Raw genomic sequence first — 20380 nt, forward strand, 5'->3', positions numbered from 1 at the left:
GAAGGTTCTTGATGACAGGGAGGTTCTCAGAGGGAACAAGGTTCTCGGAGATGGGGAGGCTCTCAGAGGAAGGCAGGCTGTAGGCAGGAGGGAGGCTCTTGGCAGGCTGGAAGCTTTCACAGAGAACAGAAGCTCTTGGAAGGTCAGTTCCTTCAGAGCAACACATGTTCTCTGCGATAGGCAGCCTCTCAGGGGGAGAGAGGCCCTTGGAAGGAGGGAGGCTCTCAGATTGCTGGATGCTGTCACAGAGAACGGAAGCTCTTGGAAGGTCAATTCCTTCAGAGCAATGCTTGTTCTCTGAGACAGAGAAGCTCTCAGCAGGAGAGAACCCCTTGGAAGGAGGGAGGTTCTCGGAGGGCTGGAGCTTCTCGCATGGCTGGAGGCTGTCAGAGGCAGTGGAGGCTCCCGGCAGGATGGCAGATCTCTGACAGCCTGATGTTCTCTTGTGGGTGAAGGATCTCCGATGGAAGGAAATCCTGGAAAGGGTGGGAGCTCTCCCAGGGATGCAGATCCTAGGTGTGAGCAGCCTCTTGAAGTGACGGAGGCTTCTGGAGGAGCTGCACGAGCCACAGCAGGGCAGGTGGCCTCGCTTCACCAGCTTCTCCAGTTGTGCCCACAACACCTTCCACATCCCAGAATAAAGCGGCTCACGTGTCCCATGGCATGCCCATAGCAACAGCATCATTTCCTGCAGCTGCTGGGCCACAGCCAGGCAGGGGCCACAGCTGCAGGGGCTGCCCAGGGGGCTGGCGGGAGCACGTGGCCGCTTGCCAGGGGTCGCCTGAGGCCTGGAGCACCTGGGAGCCACAAGGGCTCCTCGGCTCCTCCGTGAGCCTCTGGGCAGAACCCCAGCATGCTTACGATTCTTTGTGATACTTCCATGCTGCCTCCGTGGCATCCAGTTGCCAATGGCCCACCAGATAGCCACAGCAGCCAGCAGCAGGAAAAGTGCAGACATGACGACACCGACGGCGCTCATGGCTCCAGGGCGTAGCATCGCGACTGCACTGGCAGCTGCGCCTGCTGGCCCCTCTTATATAGCTGAGGCACGGCTTTGTGACCTCACAGTGCCGTGGGCCAGCAGAGCCCTGTGACATCCCAGCCCTGCCTGACGCCGGCGCTCAGCCCCTTTGTGCCGTCACAGCCCTGCCTCCCTCAGGGATCTGTGAACGTGGCTCATCCCTGAAGATGCCCATGGTCAGAAAAAGTGTGGAAGTCAAAACAGGAGCTCAGCCTGTTGCAGTGAAGGATTTCCTGGAGCAAGAGGCACATCAGAAGGGATTCTTGGTGCCACCAGTGTTCTCCCCATGGCTCCCTGGACAATGCAGAAGTGACGATAGGAAACACCCACTACTCTGTGCCTGAGAAGATTCTCCAGAGACAAAGGGAGTTAAAGCTTCTTTATCTCTTGGGAGCTCTCCAGACATGGCTGTTGAGGGCTAGGAAGAGGTTTCTGTTAGCAGCTCAACAACTTCTGCAATGCCTCTGTTCTACAGAAATCAGGATTTCCCAAGGAGTGCTCCTGGTGCTCCCAGTGCTCTGGTTTTGACTGGGATAGGTTTCAGGACTTCCCAATAGCTGGCACATGCTGGGTTGGGATTCATTATGGGAATGCTGTGGATAACACAGGGGTGGTTTGGTTTCTGCTGAGCAGGGCTTGCCTACCTCAAGGACTTTGCAGTGTCCCATGGGACAATACATGTTTGCCACTGGGAATGGAGGGATGCGTGTTGAAGACAGAGGCAAAGAATGCACTAAACACCTGTAAGAATGCATTTAACACCTGTACAGTGTCTCTGTCCCTGTTAGTGAGGTAACTGTCTACACTCTGGAAGAAGCTGATGTTATTTCCACACTCTCTTTTTACCTTTAATATATTTGACAATTCTCTTTTTATTGTGCCCCACAAAAAGAATTAAATTCCTTTTGAAAAGTAAATAGATGGTGAACAGTGTCAATCCTTTCTGGAAACAGACAGCATGAGAAGAGATGTTTTAGGGCTGGGGGCTTCTACCAGGGAAAGGTGAATCTGGACTGGATTAAAAGATTTGGAATAAATGTAATTAAATGACAAAGGGCTTGGCAAGAGAGAGACTTTTGATATCAAAGTTGGGTGGGAAGGGAATTTAAAGCTCATCCCATTCCAACCCTCTGCCATGGGCAGGAACACCTTCCACTGGACCAGGTTGCTCCAAGTCCTGTCCAGCATGGCCTACAACACTTCCAGGGATGGGGCAGCCACAGCTTCTCTGGGAAACCTGTGCCTCACCACCTTCACAGGGAGGAATTTCTCCCCACTATTCAATGTAAGTCCACTCTCCTTCAGTTTAAGATTGTCAGGTTGAAATGAAGAATTTAGAAAGCCCACCAGCAGGTCTGAGCTCCAGATCCCACCACCATCCCACTAGTGGGCCCTGAGCTCCAGGTGCCACCATCCAGGTGCTCACAGCTATTTCCACCACAAGTGATGCTGTTCCATTCCCAGAGCAAGAAGTGATCCTGGGAGACCAACCAACCTTCAAGGAATCATCAGCTTAACAAGATCTTCTGGGCTTTGCCAAGAAAGTTTCCTAATCATCTGTCTTGGTTTGAAAACAAACCAGTGGGAGATCACAAGTCAAGATTGAAATTAAAAATAAGTGAAATAATACAAGGAAAAAGCACTGACAAAGTCAGATACAACCTAACACCCTGTTAGGGTGGTAGTAGCAGTCCAGTTGAAGTGGTGATCCTGTGAAGGTCTAGTCTCCAGCTGAAGATCCAGTGGTAGCTCTGGTCCTCTGGGAACCCAGTAGACAGGGCTAGCTCAGGCAGTTCCAGGGCCAGGTTATATCCAGGTGGGAACACCTGGCTCCCCCCTCCTCGGCAGAGCATCTCACAATGGGATGAGATAAGTCCATGAGTCACACGGTGGGTCCCTGATGGCCCATTGCCTGTCATGCGGGGTGGGTCATTAGCAAGTGATGATAGCTAACGGATGGCCCATTGTCTGTCATCCGGAGTGGGTCATTAGCAGGTGATGGCAGCTAACGGCCCACAGCTGGTGGTAATAGAATACTTAACTACATCAATATTGCAACCTAGGACATTATCCACCCCTTATTCTATTACCAACTACACAGTTCTCACTTAAGATAAGGTCTCCTTGTGGGACACAACGGGTTTCTCCATCTGCCTGCATCACCCACCAAGTATAACCAGGTCCTTGGGCAAAAACCACTCCACAGATGGGTTTGCCTTTGCCTGAGGTGGGACTAATCCAAACAGTCTTTCCTAAAAAACCTCTTACGTGTACCACAGGGACTTTATCTCCATCCACTGTGTGCAAAGGTTCGGACTCGGCAGGACCGGCTCGATTGATAGAACCCCTTGTGTTAACCATCCAGGTGGCCTTTGCTAAGTTCAGTTCCCAATTTTTGAAGGTTCCCCCACCAAGTGCCTTCAAAGTTGTCTTAAGTAGTCCGTTGCACCGTTCAACTTTCCCGGCAGCTGGTGCATGATAGGGGATATGGTATATCCATTCAATTCCGTGTTCTCTAGCCCAGGTGCTTATGAGGCCATTCTTGAAATGGGTTCCATTGTCAGACTCGATTCTCTCAGGGGTACCATGTCTCCACAGGACTTGCTTTTCCAGGCCCAAGATGGTGTTCCGGGCAGTAGCATGAGGCACAGGGTAGGTCTCTAACCATCCTGTGGTTGCTTCCACCATGGTCAACACGTAGCGCTTTCCTTGGCGGGTTTGGGGAAGTGTGATGTAGTCAACTTGCCATACTTCCCCATACCTGTACTTTGACCATCGTCCACCATACCACAGAGGCTTCACCCGCTTGGCCTGTTTGATTGCAGCGCAAGTCTCACAGCTGTGGATGACCTGTGAGATGTTGTCCATGGTCAAGTCCACCCCTCGGTCACGAGCCCACCTGTATGTCGCATCTCTCCCTTGATGACCAGAGGCATCATGGGCCCCACGAGCTAGAAATAATTCTCCTTTGTGCTGCCAGTCCAGATCCACCTGTGACACTTCCACCTTGGCAGCTCGGTCCACCTGCTCGTTGTTACGATGCTCTTCATTAGCCCGACTCTTAGGTACATGTGCATCCACGTGTCGAACTTTCACGGTCAGCTTTTCTGCCCGGGTGGCAATGTCCTGCCAAATCTCAGCGGCCCAGATGGGTTTTCCTCTGCGCTGCCAGTTAGCCTTTCTCCAGCGATCTAACCATCCCCACAGTGCATTGGCTACCATCCAGGAGTCGGTGTAGAGATAAAGCCTTGGCCATTTCTCTCGTTCAGCAATATCCAAAGCCAGTTGGATGGCTTTAAGCTCTGCGACCTGACTCGATCCACCTTGTCCCTCAGTAGCCTGTACAGCTTGTCGTGTGGGGCTCCATACTGCAGCTTTCCATCTCCGATCTGCGCCTACAATTCGGCAGGAACCATCGGTGAAGAGGGCATAGCGTCTTTCACTCTCCGGCAGCTCGTTATACGGGGGTGCTTCCTCGGCACGTGCTACTTGCTCCTCTGCTTCTTCTGAAGATAATTTAAAAGTCTCACCTTCAGGCCAGTTTGTTATAATTTCCAGAATCCCAGGGCGATTTGGGTTTCCAATACGGGCGCGCTGTGTGATGAGGGCAATCCATTTGCTCCACGTGGCATCAGTGGCATGGTGGGTGGAGGGAACCCTTCCCTTGAACATCCACCCCAGCACTGGCAGTCGGGGTGCAAGGAGAAGTTGTGTTTCTGTGCCGATCACCTCTGAGGCGGCTTGGACTCCTTCGTAAGCTGCCAAGATTTCTTTCTCAGTGGGAGTGTAGTTGACTTCAGACCCTCTGTAACTTCGACTCCAGAATCCCAGTGGTCGACCTCGGGTCTCGCCAGGCACCTTCTGCCAAAGGCTCCAGGACAGACCATGGCTCCCGGCTGCAGAGTAAAGCACATTCTTTACCTCTGGTCCTGTCCTGACTGGGCCAAGTGCTACCGCATGAGCGATCTCCTGTTTGATCTGGGTGAAGGCTTGCTGCTGTTCAGGGCCCCAGTGGAAATCGTTCTTCTTGCGGGTTATGAGGTAGAGAGGACTCACAATCTGGCTGTACTCAGGGATGTGCATTCTCCAAAAGCCTATGGCGCCTAGGAAAGCTTGTGTCTCCTTCTTGTTGGTTGGTGGAGACATCGCGATGATCTTATTGATGACCTCAGAAGGAATCTGACGTCGTCCATCTTGCCACTTTACTCCCAGGAACTGGATCTCTCGGGCGGGTCCCTTGACTTTGCTCTTCTTGATGGCAAAACCGGCTTCCAGGAGAATTTTGATGATTTTCTCTCCTTTCCCAAATACTTCCGTTGCTGTGTCCCCCCACACAATGATGTCGTCGATGTACTGCAGATGTTCTGGAGCCTCACCCTTTTCCAGAGCAGCCTGGATCAGTCCATGGCAGATGGTGGGACTGTGCTTCCACCCCTGGGGCAGTCGGTTCCACGTGTACTGCACACCTCTCCAGGTGAAAGCAAACTGAGGCCTGCACTCTGCTGCCAGAGGAATGGAGAAAAAGGCATTGGCAATATCAATGGTTGCATACCACTTTGCTGCCTTGGATTCCAGCTCGTACTGAAGTTCCAACATGTCCGGTACAGCAGCACTCAGTGGTGGTGTGACTTCATTCAGGCCACGGTAATCCACTGTCAGTCTCCATTCTTCACTGGACTTACGCACTGGCCATATAGGGCTGTTAAAGGGTGAGTGAGCCTTGCTGACCACCCCTTGGCTCTCCAGTTCCCGAATCATCTTATGAATGGGGGCCACAGAGTCTCTGTCAGTGCGGTATTGCCGGCGATGCACTGTTGCTGTAGCAATTGGTACCCGCTGTTCTTCAATTCTCAGTAGTCCTACAGCAGATGGGTTATCTGAGAGACCCGGCAGGGTATTCAGTTGTCTTATGTCTTCTGTCTCTACGGCTGCTATCCCAAAAGCCCAGCGATGTCCCTTCGGGTCCTTGAAATATCCACTCCTGAGATAATCTATGCCGAGGATGCATGGGGCGTCTGGACCAGTCACAATGGGGTGTTTCTGCCACTCATTCCCAGTTAAACTCACTTCAGCTTTCAGTACAGTCAGCTGCTGGGATCCTCCTGTCACCCCAGAAATAGAAATGGATTCGGTCCCCACATACCTGGATGGCATCAGGGTGCACTGAGCGCCGGTGTCAACCAAAGCCGTGTATCTTTGTGGGTCAGACGTGCCAGGCCATCGGATCCACACAGTCCAATAGATCCGATTATCCCTTTCCTCTACCTGGCTAGAGGCAGGGCTCCTCTAATCCTGGTTTTGGTGCACGATGTTCTTCTCCTGTAAATGTGTTCCTGAGGTCCCTTCAAGAGGATCAGTCATATTATCACTTCCATTCTGTCGGGGGTTCTGTCCACAAGAGACTGGGGCGGTGTTGTACCTAGATGAGCCTCCTGACGTGGATGTTTCTGTTTTCAATTCACGTACCCGGGCTGCTAAGGAGGAGGTGGGTTTCCTATCCCACTTTCTCATGTCTTCCCCATGCTCCTGAAGAAAAAACCAGAGGTCACGTCGTGGAGTTTGTTTTCTTTCCCTGGCTGGAGTACGTCTGCTCCTGATGGCAGAGACTCTGGTTGGTTTCGGTGTGGCATGAAAAAATCCTTCTTTGAGCTCTTTCTTTAGTTTCTGGAGGCTCTCTTCAATTAAGCTCCGGACTTGCGCGGCCAGGTTTGTTTCTACCGATGAGACCTGGGTCCGTAGTGGAGCGGTGACAGTGTCCTCATAAATTCTCAGTTTGTTTGTTAACATGCCCACCTGGTCTTCGCCTTCCCTCCACTGCAATGTTGCCAGGTAACGAGAGTATATCTCTGGTCCGAGCCGCGCGAATCTTAGCCACATTTGTGAAGTGCACCGGACATTATCTGGGCTCTTGGGGAATCTCTCGTTGTCTGAGAAAACGATCTCTAGCACGGCCAATTCCCTCAGGCATCGGATACCTTGTTCTATTGTGTTCCATTTTCTTTGGTGCATCTGGAGGTCTTCTTTGCAGAGGTATCTGTCCCGTACACTCGCCAGCAATCTCCGCCAGAGGCTGAGAGTTTCCTGGGTTTTCCCAATCCCCTGGTCAATGACCACATCCTGAGACAGGGATCCCAGTTGCCTGGCCTCACTTCCATCCAGAATGGTGTCGTTAGCTGCGGCATCCCAGATGCGGAGCAGCCAGGTTAAGATGGACTCGTTTGCCTGCCGGGTGAATTCCCTCCGTAGGTCCCGCAGCTCCCCCAGGGACAGAGAGCGAGTGATGATCTCCGGTTCTGTCTCTTCTGCTTGGTGAGATGGTCCTGCTGCATCCTCATCAGTCGCTGTGCGGACTGATTTGCTCTTGGATTTCTTTTTCTGGACGGGGGCAACCACTACTGGCTTTGGCTGCTCTGATTCTGCAGTGGTCTGTGTTGAGACATTGACTGCTCCTTTGGTTCCTTTCCTCTTAGTGGCAGTTTGCGTGGACATGGTGCCTGCTGACTTGTTTCTTTTCTCCTCCTCTTCAAGAAGACGCTGTACCACACCAAGTATTGTTCTGATCTTCAGCAAGATGTACACGATGCTGATCAAAGAAAACAGAACTGACAAAAAGATTATGCCATCCTTAGCATCCAGAGGGAACTCAATATTTTCAAAAACGGCCGTGCCTGACCTGAAAGGCTGGAAGAAACCACTCTCTCCTCCTAGCCCCAGAGGGTGGGTGTGATTGCTGAGCAGGTCCCAGACGAAGCAGCTCAGGTTAGGCCAGGCAGACAAAGTCGAGTATATATAACGAATGGTGTTCATCCCCTCACAGGTAACCATGCCATAGGCATAATAAACCAATAGAGCAATTCTCATGCCATTTCCTGGTCGCAACAGGAGCAGTACGACGGGCAGATAGTATCCCATTTGAGGAAAAATATAGAGAGCGAGGTACAGTACCCATATAGATAAGCCGAGCATCATGGTGCTAGGATTTCTGAGTTTCCCCAGGTCGTGCCCCACGTTGGGCGCCAAAATATGTCTTGGTTTGAAAACAAACCAGTGGGAGATCACAAGTCAAGATTGAAATTAAAAATAAGTGAAATAATACAAGGAAAAGCACTGACAAAGTCAGATACAACCTAACACCCTGTTAGGGTGGTAGTAGCAGTCCAACTGAAGTAGTCCAGTTGAAGCGGTGATCCTGTGAAGGTCTAGTCTCCAGCTGAAGATCCAGTGGTAGCTCTTGTCCTCTGGGAACCCAGTAGACAGGGCTAGCTCAGGCAGTTCCAAGGCCAGGTTATATCCAGGTGGGAACACCTGGCTCCTCCCTCCTGGGCAGAGCATCTCACAATGGGATGAGATAAGTCCATGAGTCACACGGTGGGTCCCTGATGGCCCATTGCCTGTCATGCGGGGTGGGTCATTAGCAAGTGATGATAGCTAACGGATGGCCCATTGTCTGTCATCCGGAGTGGGTCATTAGCAGGTGATGGCAGCTAACGGCCCACAGCTGGTGGTAATAGAATACTTAACTACATCAATATTGCAACCTAGGACATCATCAAAGAAGCTTCTCAGAGGGCTTTTAAACAACTTCTGTCATCCTTCTTAACGAGCCACGAGAGACTAATTAGCAAGGGGAAACCATGGAGAAACTTTCTTCCTTGTTAAAGACAAAGTGAACTTCTCCAGCTGCTTTGTTTGCCACATCCAGGAGACAAAGAGCTGCAGGGTCAGTGTGGTGGGATTGTGACTGTGTGGAGGGACCTTAAAACTCATCCCATTCCAACCCACTTCCAAGGGCAGGGATGCTTCCCACTATCCCAGGCTGCTCCAAGCCCTGTCCAACCCAGCCTGGAACTCTTCCAGGGATCCAGGGACAGCCACAGATTCTCTGGGCAACCTGTGCCTGGGCCTCCCCAGCCTCACAATAGGGAAAAATTTCTTCTCCATACCCAATCTAAATGCTTTGTCAGTGTGTAGCTATTTCCCCTCATCCTGTCACTCCAGACCCTTGCCCAGAGTCCCTCTGCAGCTCTCCTGGAGCCCCTTTAGGCTCTGCAAGAGGCTCTCAGCTCTCACCCCTGAGATGAAATTCCCACCTACAGGCTGAACCCAGACATGGGTTACTGCTGGCTTAGCAGTTGGACTCCATGATCTTAAAGGGCTTTTCCAGCCAAAATAATTCAGGGATGCTGTAAATGCTTCTCCCCCATATTTGCTCCTGGTTAGCATTCCTGCCTCTCCTGTTGGCTTCTGGGCTCAGCTTCACTGTAGTTCCCACCATTTGTTCTTCCTTCCTTCCTCTGTGCCTCATGATTTATTTTAGAGGGGAAACCACACAATTACCCAAAACTAAGCAAAACCAATTTAATAATAAAACCAAAATATGATCCAAATGACAGGACAGAGAGCAGTGGTGGGTAATCCCACCAGAAACCATGGGAGATGCCAGATGATGGCTCTCAGCTCCTTGAGCATCCTTGGGCCTTGAGTTTGGTCACTGTCCACTCTGTGGTGGCACACAGGAAATTTCCCTTGGAAATTAATGACTTTGGAAATAGCTGCAAAAGGAAGAGACTTGCACTGGTAAATAAACGCCACTACTTTCAGGAAGTTCAATGGAAACGTGAGGTTTTATGTCCCACTACTTTGTATAGATGTAATTATATATATATGCAGATTTATGTGTAGAAAGTCTTAATATATACATTTCTTTATCTATATAAAGAAAACTTGTATTTAATTTTTTTCTCAAAAATATATCTAATCTTAAAATATTTAAATTAATCTCCTGAAATATATAATTTGTCTTTTGGTATTAAAAAGAGAAATTGGTCTCTTGGTATTAAAAAGTCAGGTGATGGTCAAGTTAAGACCAGTTGGACACAAAGCCATTGAATGGCTTCTCAAAATATTAATCAGATATTAAATATTTTTCAAATATTTTTAAAAATTATTTAATATCTTATCACCAAACAATGGTTGTAAGGCCCTGGAAGACGGAGAGTTGCTCTGGGGTTTATGGTTTAAGTGTCTTAATGTTTTCTTAATACTTATGGAGGTTTGATGTTTTAAATAAAACATTAAAATAATCTTTCATTGCCGGCAGCGAGGGAAGTAAGATGACAACTCAATATGAGTGATAAGCAAGCTCCGTTTATTTCACTGTATGCATGGCTTATATACTGTTACAAATTACTTATACTTACTAGTCACTATTTCATTGGTTAAGCACAAAGGTTACAATCTGCATACCATTGCATTCCATTCTCACAATTTCAGGGTTCCTCCTCATTTTTCTTAATCTCAAGTTTTTCTACGGTACTTTTCCCACGGTACTTTCCCACAGCTCAAGGGCACTCTGTCCTTGGGCTCCTGCCCTGTCAGCATTTATCTTACTGCTGCAGCCTGTATGGCTTCCTTCACCTAGCACTGGCTTTGCTCACACAAGCCCTCTAAGGATCCGTGACCGTGGTCTTGAAGCCATTCTTCAACATTTCATTTTATTGAAAGAAAAGGTGTACAATCTTCCCTGCACCTAAATTAAGCAATGCCATGAGTAGGACAGTTACAGAGGATCAGAAGGGTGGGAGAACAGCAGCAGTTACACACAGAGGTCCCAGTTCATGGTCCTGATCACAGAGTCAGGGAATTGGTTAGGCTGGAAAGTCCTCTAGGATCACCAAGTCCAACCATTCCCCCAGCACTGCCAAGGCCACCACTAATCCATGTCACCAGGTGCCACATCCACACAGCTTTTAAATGCCTCCAGGGATGGGGATTCCACCACTGCCCTGGGAAGCCTGTTCCAGGGCTGGACAGCCTTTTCCATGGAGGATTTTTCCCTCTATCCAACCTAAACCTCTGCTGGTGCAATTTGAGGACATTGCCTCCACATCTGGGGACATGAGTTGAGGACCTTTGGGGTCACTGCCATGGGGGTCAGCAGAGCCAAAAAGAGAGGAACAGGAGCATGAACAGCTCAGGGGGATTTATCCAGGCAGCTGGATTAAATATTAACAAGGGAATTACCAATAGGCTTTGGGGACAAAGGATTCAGCTGACTGACCCTGAGTGCCTGTGAAATGTGTGTCATTAATAAATCAGCAAACTACATTGATCCTGGTTTGATTTAACCTAACTGAGGAGCTTCTCCTCCATCCCTAGTTATTCCATCTCTCTAGGAGAGCCCCATCACTCTGGATTTCAGCATGGACCTGGCACAGGGTGAGAAAATACACTAATTGAGGGATTTTTGCTTTTTTTCACGTATGCAATGTTTGTGCACCAAAACATTAACACCAAACCTTTCACAGAATCTTGGGATGGTTTGGGTTGGAAGGGACCTTAAGGCTCATCCAGTTCTGCTGCCCTGCCAAGAGGAAGGATACCTTCCACTAGACCAGGCTGCTCCAAACCTCATCCAAACACCAAAATAGGAGTGAAAAGGCTCCTCTCAGCTGATATTGAATCAACCAGCACACCATCTAAGTCAAAGTGCAAAAGACACCAAAAATGTCCCTCTGAGATATTTAACAAAACTCCCAGGATATCACCAGCATCTCCATTTTATTTAGTCCTTATGTTACAACATCCAAGCTTATTTTATGTCCCTGAGTCTTCTCAAAGCCTCCTTCACCTCCTGGTTCCTCAGGCTGTAGATCCAGGGGTTCAGCATGGGCGTCACCATGGTATAGAGCACAGCAGCCCATTTATCTCCTGTTCTGGAGGTGTGTGACTTGGGGATTAAGTACATGAAAATCAATGCCCCATAGAAGGTGGTGACAGTGATGAGGTGGGAGGCACAGGTGGAGAAAGCTTTGCGCTTGCCCTGGGCTGATCTAATGCTCAGGATGGTGGAGATGATGGCCACATAGGACACCAGGACCACCAGGGGGCTGGGAACACCAAACACATATGCTGAAGTCCTCTGGATGATGAGGCTGTAGATGTTGTCAGAGGTGGAGAGTGAGATCAGCAGGGAAATGTCACAGAAGAACAGATGGATGGTGCTGGAGCTGCAGAAGAACAAGCTGGACATGCCGATGGTTTGTGCCACACCATTGGTCAGCCCCAGGAGGTAGCACCCAGTCACCAGGCGGAAGCAGCGCCCTGGGGACATGACAAGGGGGTAGAGCAGGGGGTGGCAAATGGCCACATATCGATCATAGGCCATCGTGGCCAGCAGAGAGCACTCACTGATCACTAAAAAGGCAAAACTGGACACCTGAGCCATGCACCCAGCATAGCTGATTCCCTCCTTCCTCAACAAAACCCCAACCAACATCCTGGGGGTGACAAGGGTGGAAGTACAGAGGTTCACAAATGCCAGGTTGCCCAGGAAATAATACATGGGGGAGCGGAGCACGGGACTGACTCTGATTAAGGCAATCATCCCCAGGTTTCCCAGGATGGTGACAAGGTAAATGAGCAGGAACAGCAGGAATTGGGCAACCTGAGTCACTGGGTCCTCGGTGAGCCCTGCCAAGATGAACTCTGTTGCTTGGGTGCAATTCCATCCTGACATTCTTTCAAAGGGTGTTCTCTCTGTGAACTCCTTGCTGGACATTTCTTCCAGGAGGAAAACCCTCTTTCCAGTGGGATCTGCTTGGAGACAACACTACAGGATCTAAAGTGAGAGTTTAGGTACAGATCAATTAGAAAAACCTGGGCAGAAGTCAAGGCACAGTTAGGGAGAAGCTGTTGGTTACACGGCCGTGAGTAGCTTTACCTTGGTGCTGCCTTTCATCCCCTGTGTGTGTTCACTCTGGGACTTTGAGATCATCCAGCACAACCTGTAACATGGAGAAACCCAATAAAACCTGTAAAAGACAGCACAGAACTGATTATTCATCCTTGTGTTGGCATCTTCCAAACACCTGCTTTGTCTGTCTTTTCTACAGAATCCCAGAAGTGTTTGGGTTGGAAGGGATCTTGAAGACCATCTCATTCTACCCCCACTCCATTTGCAGGGACATGTTCCATTAGACCAGGTTGCTCCAAGCCCCCTCCAACCCGGCCTTGAACACTTCCAGGGATCCAGGGGCTTCCAAAACTTCCTGACTATGAAGCCTCCCCTCCCTCATGGACACACTCTTTTGGCTCTAAAAGATTCTCCCAGCTCTTTGCCCTGGTCCTGCAGCCCTCAAATGAAAATGTGCAACACCCAAAGCTCAGCAACCTCCTCCCGAAAATAGTATTTTGGGAAAAATATTTCAAAAATCACCTTTTGGATGTGCCTTATATCAGCAATGGTAAGATCCACAAGTGTTCCTTACAGGAAATACTCCAGTCCTCATCCAGGAGCCCTTTGTGGTCAGTAAGGAGAAGTTTCCAGAGCAAGCATTCCAACGGGGTGTCCTCACCACAAACCTGCTGTGCATCACCTGGATTTGGTGCTAAACCCAGAGTATGATGAGGAACTGGAGCCCAGGAGCCTCCAGGTAGGACATGAGATGAAAACAGAAGGTGTTTCTTCTTGGCAAGAGAAAACAAGAGGAGATGGGTGGCTCAGCATGCGCTGTCCTGGCTCATGGTTCTCCAGGATGATCTTCTCCTACATCTCTGCACTCTCCCTGCTTTCCTCCTGATGCTCTTGGAGGTGAATGTTAGGTGCACCTGCCTGGAACTCCGGAAAGGAGTCTGAAAATATATCCTTTGTCAGCAAACACCTTTGTTATTCCATGCAATTTGGGGATTTGGGGACTCTTGGAGCCCCAGGAGAGTGACAAAGCCCAAAGTGGGTTGTTATCTCTTCTCTGAGATTCTGAATTTCAAGGCAATTGCCCAGAGGAGATGATCTCACCTTGAGGTAGCCACAGGGCTTTGGGGTTTCCCCACAGCAACCACAGAGCAACACTGCACCTGTTGTGTCCAATTTTTGTGCACTTTTGGAGATTTTTCAGCTCCACAAATGCCATGTTTAGCCTTGTAACACTAGGGAGCTGGGGGGGACTTCACTGGTGGGGCACAATCCCATGGGAGCTGGTAGCCATCAGCAGTTCCAGGCACCAGAGATGATGAACCACCTTTCTACCCATTCTAAATTCCTTATACTCAAACCACAGCTCACCTGTCCCATCTCTGGAAGTGTTCAAGGCCAGGCTGGAGAAACCTGGTCTACTGGGAGGTGTCCCTGCCCATGGCAGGGCTGTGGAACAAGATGAGCTTTCAGGTCTCTTCCAAACCAAACCATTCCAGGATTCTATGAAGACTGGCTTCAAGAATCCAGGAGAATCACAGAATATGCTGAGTTGGAAGGGATTCACAAGGATCACAGAGTCCATCTCTCAGCCCCACACAGCACCATCCCCAAGAGTCACACCATGTGCCCAAGAGCATTGTTCAAATCACTCCTCTGATCTCTGCCAGGCTTGGTGCAGTGCCCACTGCCCTGGGGATCCTGTTCCAGTGCCCAACCACCCTCTGGGGGAAGAACCTTTTTCTAATGTCCACCCTAAGACTCCCCCGACTCAACTTCAGGCCATTCCTCTTCTAAGCATGCTTCCCTGTAAAAATAGCCAATTTCATCCCTTCCTCCTTTATTCCTTGTATACAATCTCACAAAGCACACTACTGACCTTTGGGTCGTGGCCAATCATTTTCTGTAGGATATTCAGTGTCACATCCCTGAGCAGCCCAAGCAGACATATCAGGGTTGTGAACAGTATTTCACAGCCCTTGTCACAGCCAAGCACTGGAGGGCCCCTGCCAGAACTGGGAATTCCTGAAGGTTAATCCACCCACAGGAAAAGAGGCTTCTGACTGTGCTGGGACAGAGCCCAGCTTGGGCAGTGTGCAATAAACAAGATCACACAACTTCCAGTGTGGGAACATCTGGCTTTAGCGTCCTTCTGGGCTTCTCCCAAAGCCTGGCCAGGGCTCAGGAAGCATCTCAGGGAGTTGCCTTAGACCATGGACCTCCCAGCAAGTCCCCAGGGTTGATTTCAGGGCCTTGTGGAGCTTCTCAGTACAGAAAGGTCAATACATGTTTTGTTAATGAGCAGATACCGAGATCCTTGCAGTAATGATCCTGTACATTTCATTAATGAGAGAACACACATACACCACCTAGTTTGAAGGTTCACCCAGAGCTCAACTTCAGCTCAAGGCTGTTGCTCAGGCCTCAGTATTTCAGTAAGTCACAAGCTGTTTGAACCTCTGCAGAAAGCTTGCTCACATCTGCTGTGGAACCACACTTCAGGCAGCATTTCCTCTGCCCATTCCAGAGGATAATTAGCTGCCATTACAGAGTAATGACTGATCCTGGAATTACAGAAAGCAGGGAGACAAAGGATGCTTTTACTTCCACCCAGAAAGTCAAAGGATAGAAAAAAACCATTAGGTGTACACCTGAGCAATTTCCTAAGCAGAACCAGGACATAAGATGACAGTCACTCCTGACTTCCAAGGCAGTGCTGGGAGCTCTGGCACTCAGCTTTAGTCCTTGTCTTGGACAGCAAGGCAATCCAAGGGACAGAAATCCAGGCTCCTGCTGCTTCTTCAAGGAGCTACCAAACAGCACTATTCTGGCTGAACACAGCAGCAAAACCAGCACACCCTTCCTTGGGCAAAACTCAAGCTATTGTGAAGCTAGGAACACAAGACAAGCTTCCCTTTCCACTGAAGGATATTGATCCAGCTCTACTGACATGTGGACATTTGAGACAGCAACCTGTAACACCTTGTGAAATCAAATCACATGCCCAGATGTTTTCCAGCTTGTGTCATTCAGCTCCTCACTTACCATTCATAGTCTTCTGACAAGTGTATGCAGATGCTTTGCTTCTATCAAAAGTATTAACATCAGCACATTTCTAGGTTTCAACAAATCTCTGTCTTGGTTTGAAAGACAGGTGCCTGCTAAGAGAGGTGGAACCCTCCCTTAGGACAGAGAATGTGATCTCCCTTCCCTCCGAATTATTTTAATTTTGAAAACAAGGGCTTTCAGGGAAAGGTATGGGAAAAGGAATAACAGTTCTTTACTAGTATCTATAAACAAGCAATAACAATAATAGCAACCACAACTAGAACCAGGAAACCAATAGCAGATGACTTTTGAGCTGCCAAGCCTTTTCCCGTGGGGTGTAATCACTGTCGCGAGCAGCAGGGGCGCTGTTGAGCTCCCGGCCGGGCAGGGCAGGTGCGATGACTGCTGAGCGGCTGCAGGTGGCGCTGTGGCGCAGGGTCAGGCCAGCCTCACACAGCTGGTAATGGCGGAGGGCTGAGAAAGCAGGCAGGCAGCCTGGAGCGACGAGCAGGGTGGCAGGGGGGCAAGGGCTGGCTCTACCCGGCTAGCCAGCGAGGCAGCAAGGACTCTGCAGTCATGGCAGACACCACGGTCTCGTGCAGTGGAAGCAGGGTGGGTGGCAGGGACATCCGGGCTCCCCGGCAGCTGCTGCGAGAAACGCATCCGGGAAAACATGCACTCCCAGTGGGAAAGAGGTTGAATCAAAGCTCACCCAGTCAGGAGGAGAAAACAGAGCACAGTTGGATCTCCTGCGGTTGCAGCCAGAAGCGAAGAGCAGTCCCTTTCCTCCAGATGTCCGACGGAACGAGTGCCAGTCTCAAACGGCTGGCTGCTTCCTTCCCCTGCCCCACCTAGCACACCCTTTTGTCTCTTAAAAAAGACTTGATGGCTCTAATCAGCCAATTATTTGTTGCTTAGTAACAGGGTTGGAGAAAAAATTCCAATGCCCCTCAACATCCGACAATCTCTCATCAAATCATCTACTTTTTTTGACACAAAAACCTCATGTGAAAAATGTTACCATGTTTTCCTATTCAGACTTATTTGGAAGTATTTGAGAAAATCGTGATCTCGTAGGAACTCAGAGAAACTCTCCCAACTCCATTTGCTGCTTCTCCTTCTGCCTGGGCCCAAAGACACTCTGGGTCTACCTTTGCCAGAAACCTCAGGACAAAAAAGGGCAGTTATTGCCGTGAATAATTGCCACAGGCTTTGGGTTCACTGCTGGGTTACATTTCTACTATATTCTGTACATATAAGGACGGAGCTGTCACCCTGCTGGAGCTGATTTGTCCATTCTCTGCTCTGCTCTCACAAACCCGTCTCTTTTTTGAGACACACATAATGAGACACACACTTGTAATCCAGAGCCATAAGAAGTAAAAGTTTTTTATTATTCTCTGCTGCTGCTCTTATACCTCTTCACAGTTACTGTGCTTATTAAGATTGGCTGCTAGCAAACAATGACAAGGCAGTCCAACAGACAATGACCATTCAGGCAACAATACATTTAGCTATACAAGCAAAAGTATAGTTAGTTACATATTATATGCAATTTCCTTATTGTACACAATTCATGTTTCAAAATAAGAACATCTTCTCCTGGTGTTCAGAATAATTTCTTTCATTGATTATAGTCCTGCTTTTCACTGTGGGTTTCATTGTGGCTGAAAAATCTCATGGGCAAATTCTGACTGGTGTGAGGCAGGGCTGCGATGTCACAGGGCTCTGCTGGCCCACGGCACTGTGAGGTCACAAAGCCGTGCCTCAGCTATATAAGAGGGGCCAGCAGGCGCAGCTGCCAGTGCAGTCGCGATGCTACGCCCTGGAGCCATGAGCGCCGTCGGTGTCGTCATGTCTGCACTTTTCCTGCTGCTGGCTGCTGTGGCTATCTGGTGGGCTGTTGGCCACTGGATGCCATGGAGGCAGCATGGAAGTATCACAAAGAATCGTAAGCATGCTGGGGTTCTGCCCAGAGGCTCACGGAGGAGCCGAGGAGCCCCTGTGGCTCCCAGGTGCTCCAGGCCTCGGGTGACCCCTGGCAAGCGGCCACGTGCTCCCACCAGCCCCCTGGACAGCCCCTGCAGCTGTGGCCCCTGCCTGGCTGTGGCCCAGCAGCTGCAGGAAATGATGCTGTTGCTGTGGGCATGCAATGGGACACGTGAGCCGCTTTATTCTGGGATGTGGAAGGTGTTGTGGGCACAACTGGAGAAGCTGGTGAAGCGAGGCCACCTGCCCTGCTGTGGCTCGTGCAGCTCCTCCAGGAGCCTCTGTCGCTTCAAGAGGCTGCTCACACCTAGGATCTGCATCCCTGGGAGAGCTCCCACCCTTTCAAGGATTTCCTGCCATCGGAGATCCTTCACCCACAAGAGAACATCAGGCTGTCAGAGATCTGCCATCCTGCCGGGAGCCTCCACTGCCTCTGACAGCCTCCAGCCATGCGAGAAGCTCCAGCACTCTGAGAACCTCCCTCCTTCCAAGGGGTTTTCTCCTGCTGAGAGCCTCTCTGTCTCAGAGAACAAGCATTGCTCTGAAGGAATTGACCTTCCAAGAGCTTCCGTTCTCTGGGACAGCATCCAGCAATCTGAGAGCCTCCCTCCTTCCAAGGGGCTCTCACCCCCTGAGAGGCTGCCTATCTCAGAGAACGTGTGTTGCTCTGAAGGAACTGACCTTCCAAGAACTTCCGTTCTCTCTGAAAGCTTCCAGCCTGCCGAGAGCCTCCCTCCTGCCTACAGCCTGCCTTCCTCTGAGAGCCTTCAGGATTCTGAGAACCTTATTCACTCTGAAAGCCTCCCAGATTCTGAGACCCTTATTCCCCCTGAAAGCCTCCCCATCTACGACAACCTTCTTCCCTCTGAGAACTTCCCTGTCTGTGACAACCTGCATCCCTCTGAGAGTGTCTGCGATTCCAAGAACCTTCTTCCCTCCGAGAGCCTCTCCGATTCCGAGAGCCTTCTTCCCACTGAGAGCCTCCCCGTCTGTGAGAAACTTCATCCCTCTGAGAGCCTCGACCTTCCAAGACCTTCCACACCCTCCGACAGCTTCCAGCCCTCTCAGATCCTCCCTCCATCTGAAAGCCTCCCTGTTTATGAAAACCTTCAGCCCTTGGAAAATCAGCACCTTCCAGGAGCCTCCGTTCCCTCAGAGAGCTTCAGTCATCAAAGCCTCCCTCCCTCCCCGAGGCTCAGTGAGACCTGCTGGTCTGAGTACAGCAGTTACTCCATGGACAGCTCTGCCAGCTCCCTTGGAGCCAAGGACATCAACCATCCCGGCGCATTCCTCAGCACTGAGGTGGCCAGGGAAAGCCCAGAAGGAGAAATGGCAGCGCAGCCTGATCCTGTGAAGCATTCTCAGGAGGAGCAAGTGGTGCAGCAGCAAGTATCCTGGAGCCCCCAGCTGTCACCCCACGGCTCCCAGGACGCTGTGCCAGCTGTGCCAACTGGGAACACTCCTTGCTTGGTGGCAGAGACGAGCCCCAAGAGACCCAGGAGGTTCCTCCATCTCCGGGAAGCTGCCCCAAGACGGCCACCAAATACGAGGAATGTGTATGTGGTGGCAGGTCAGATCTGAGGAGCAGGAGGTGTTAAATAAATTAGGATTTTCCCCAAGAGCTGTGTGAGTGTTTGCACTGGTCTGGATTTGACTGGGATAGGGTTTCTTTCTACTCAGTAAGTGGCACAGAGCTGGGTTTGGATTCAGGATGGGATGTGGTGGATAGCACGGGGAGGCTTTGGTTGTTGCTGAGCAGGGCTTGCACTATTCTGGGCTCTGAAGTGTCCAGTGGGTTAATCCATGTTTTTCACTGGGACGGGTGGAGTGAGTGTTGAAGACAGAGGCAAAGAATGCATGAAACACCTGTACCGTGTCTCTGTCCCTGTTTGTGAGGTGACCCTCCACACCCTGGAAGGAGCTGATATTATTCCTACAATGTTTTGGTCATTAATATATTTAAGAATACTCTTTTACCACGTGCAGAGCCTTTTGCAAACACAGCCTTCTCACAGAGCCTGCAGCTGGCTGTCATCCTGTCTTTTAAATGGTAAATAAAGATCTGGGAACAAATCACTGTGACTGCCACTACACAATCCAGTGCACCAGTGAGCCAATTCTTGTCTTGATAAGGTGCTTCCAGCTATACTTTTTACTCTGTTAGAGCAACAGTTACTGTGCATTTGCCTTATGTCACTTTAACCCCTAGAATGACACAAGGAGCCTTGGCAGGAGCAGGGATACAAAGGAGCATCCAGGGAACCGGAGAGGACAGGGCTGACCCCACTTGTCAGGATAAGGTGCAGCCAGGGACTGCCCCCCTGACCACTGACTGAGCCCAAGAACAGCTGTAGCAGGCAATGTCAAACTCCCTCCTCAGTTTCTTCATTAGAAGTAATATTTGCATGGTAGTAAAATAATATCTCTAACCCTTAGTCAGTTCCTAGTTTAGGACACAGTCAGAATCTGATCAAAACCTTTGTAGATGTCAATCCAGCAACAGAATTTTTCCCTTTACTGATTGTTGATCAGGTCCTTAATCTCACTGAGATGTGTCTGGATCTGACTGTCCACCTGTTAAGCCCTGGACACTGAGATCCAGTGGTTTAACTCAGGGTTCTATTGCTCTC

The 20380-nt window shown here is 50.0% G+C and overlaps 3 protein-coding genes across 3 annotated transcripts in view; 2 read left to right on the forward strand and 1 right to left on the reverse strand.

Annotated features, from left to right (window-relative positions):
• LOC146436773 (olfactory receptor 5AP2-like) overlaps positions 1-7627 on the forward strand; it is a 13216-nt gene extending 5589 nt beyond the window's left edge. Inside the window, exon 2 of the mRNA XM_085063759.1 lies at positions 7550-7627. Within this exon, the coding sequence (XP_084919885.1) occupies positions 7550-7627 (78 nt within the window). The remainder of the gene's footprint in view (positions 1-7549) is intronic.
• LOC146436769 (proto-oncogene Mas-like) overlaps positions 1-20380 on the forward strand; it is a 107991-nt gene that overhangs the window by 50281 nt on the left and 37330 nt on the right. The gene's annotated exons all lie outside the window — the stretch shown is intronic.
• Positions 11613-12622, reverse strand: LOC146436774 (olfactory receptor-like protein COR4). The gene has a single exon (XM_085063897.1). The coding sequence runs from the start codon at positions 12579-12581 to the stop codon at positions 11613-11615; it is 969 nt and encodes a 322-aa protein (XP_084920023.1). The 5' UTR covers positions 12582-12622.

This window comes from Lichenostomus cassidix, chromosome 5, assembly GCF_008360975.1.
Source record: "Lichenostomus cassidix isolate B80296 chromosome 5, HeHo_3.0, whole genome shotgun sequence".
NCBI lineage: Eukaryota > Metazoa > Chordata > Aves > Passeriformes > Meliphagidae > Lichenostomus > Lichenostomus cassidix.

Bases quoted from the DNA above. Each gene is read 5' to 3' on its own strand.
- LOC146436774 (XM_085063897.1), bottom strand. From the start codon at position 12,581: ATGTCCAGCAAGGAGTTCACAGAGAGAACACCCTTTGAAAGAATGTCA.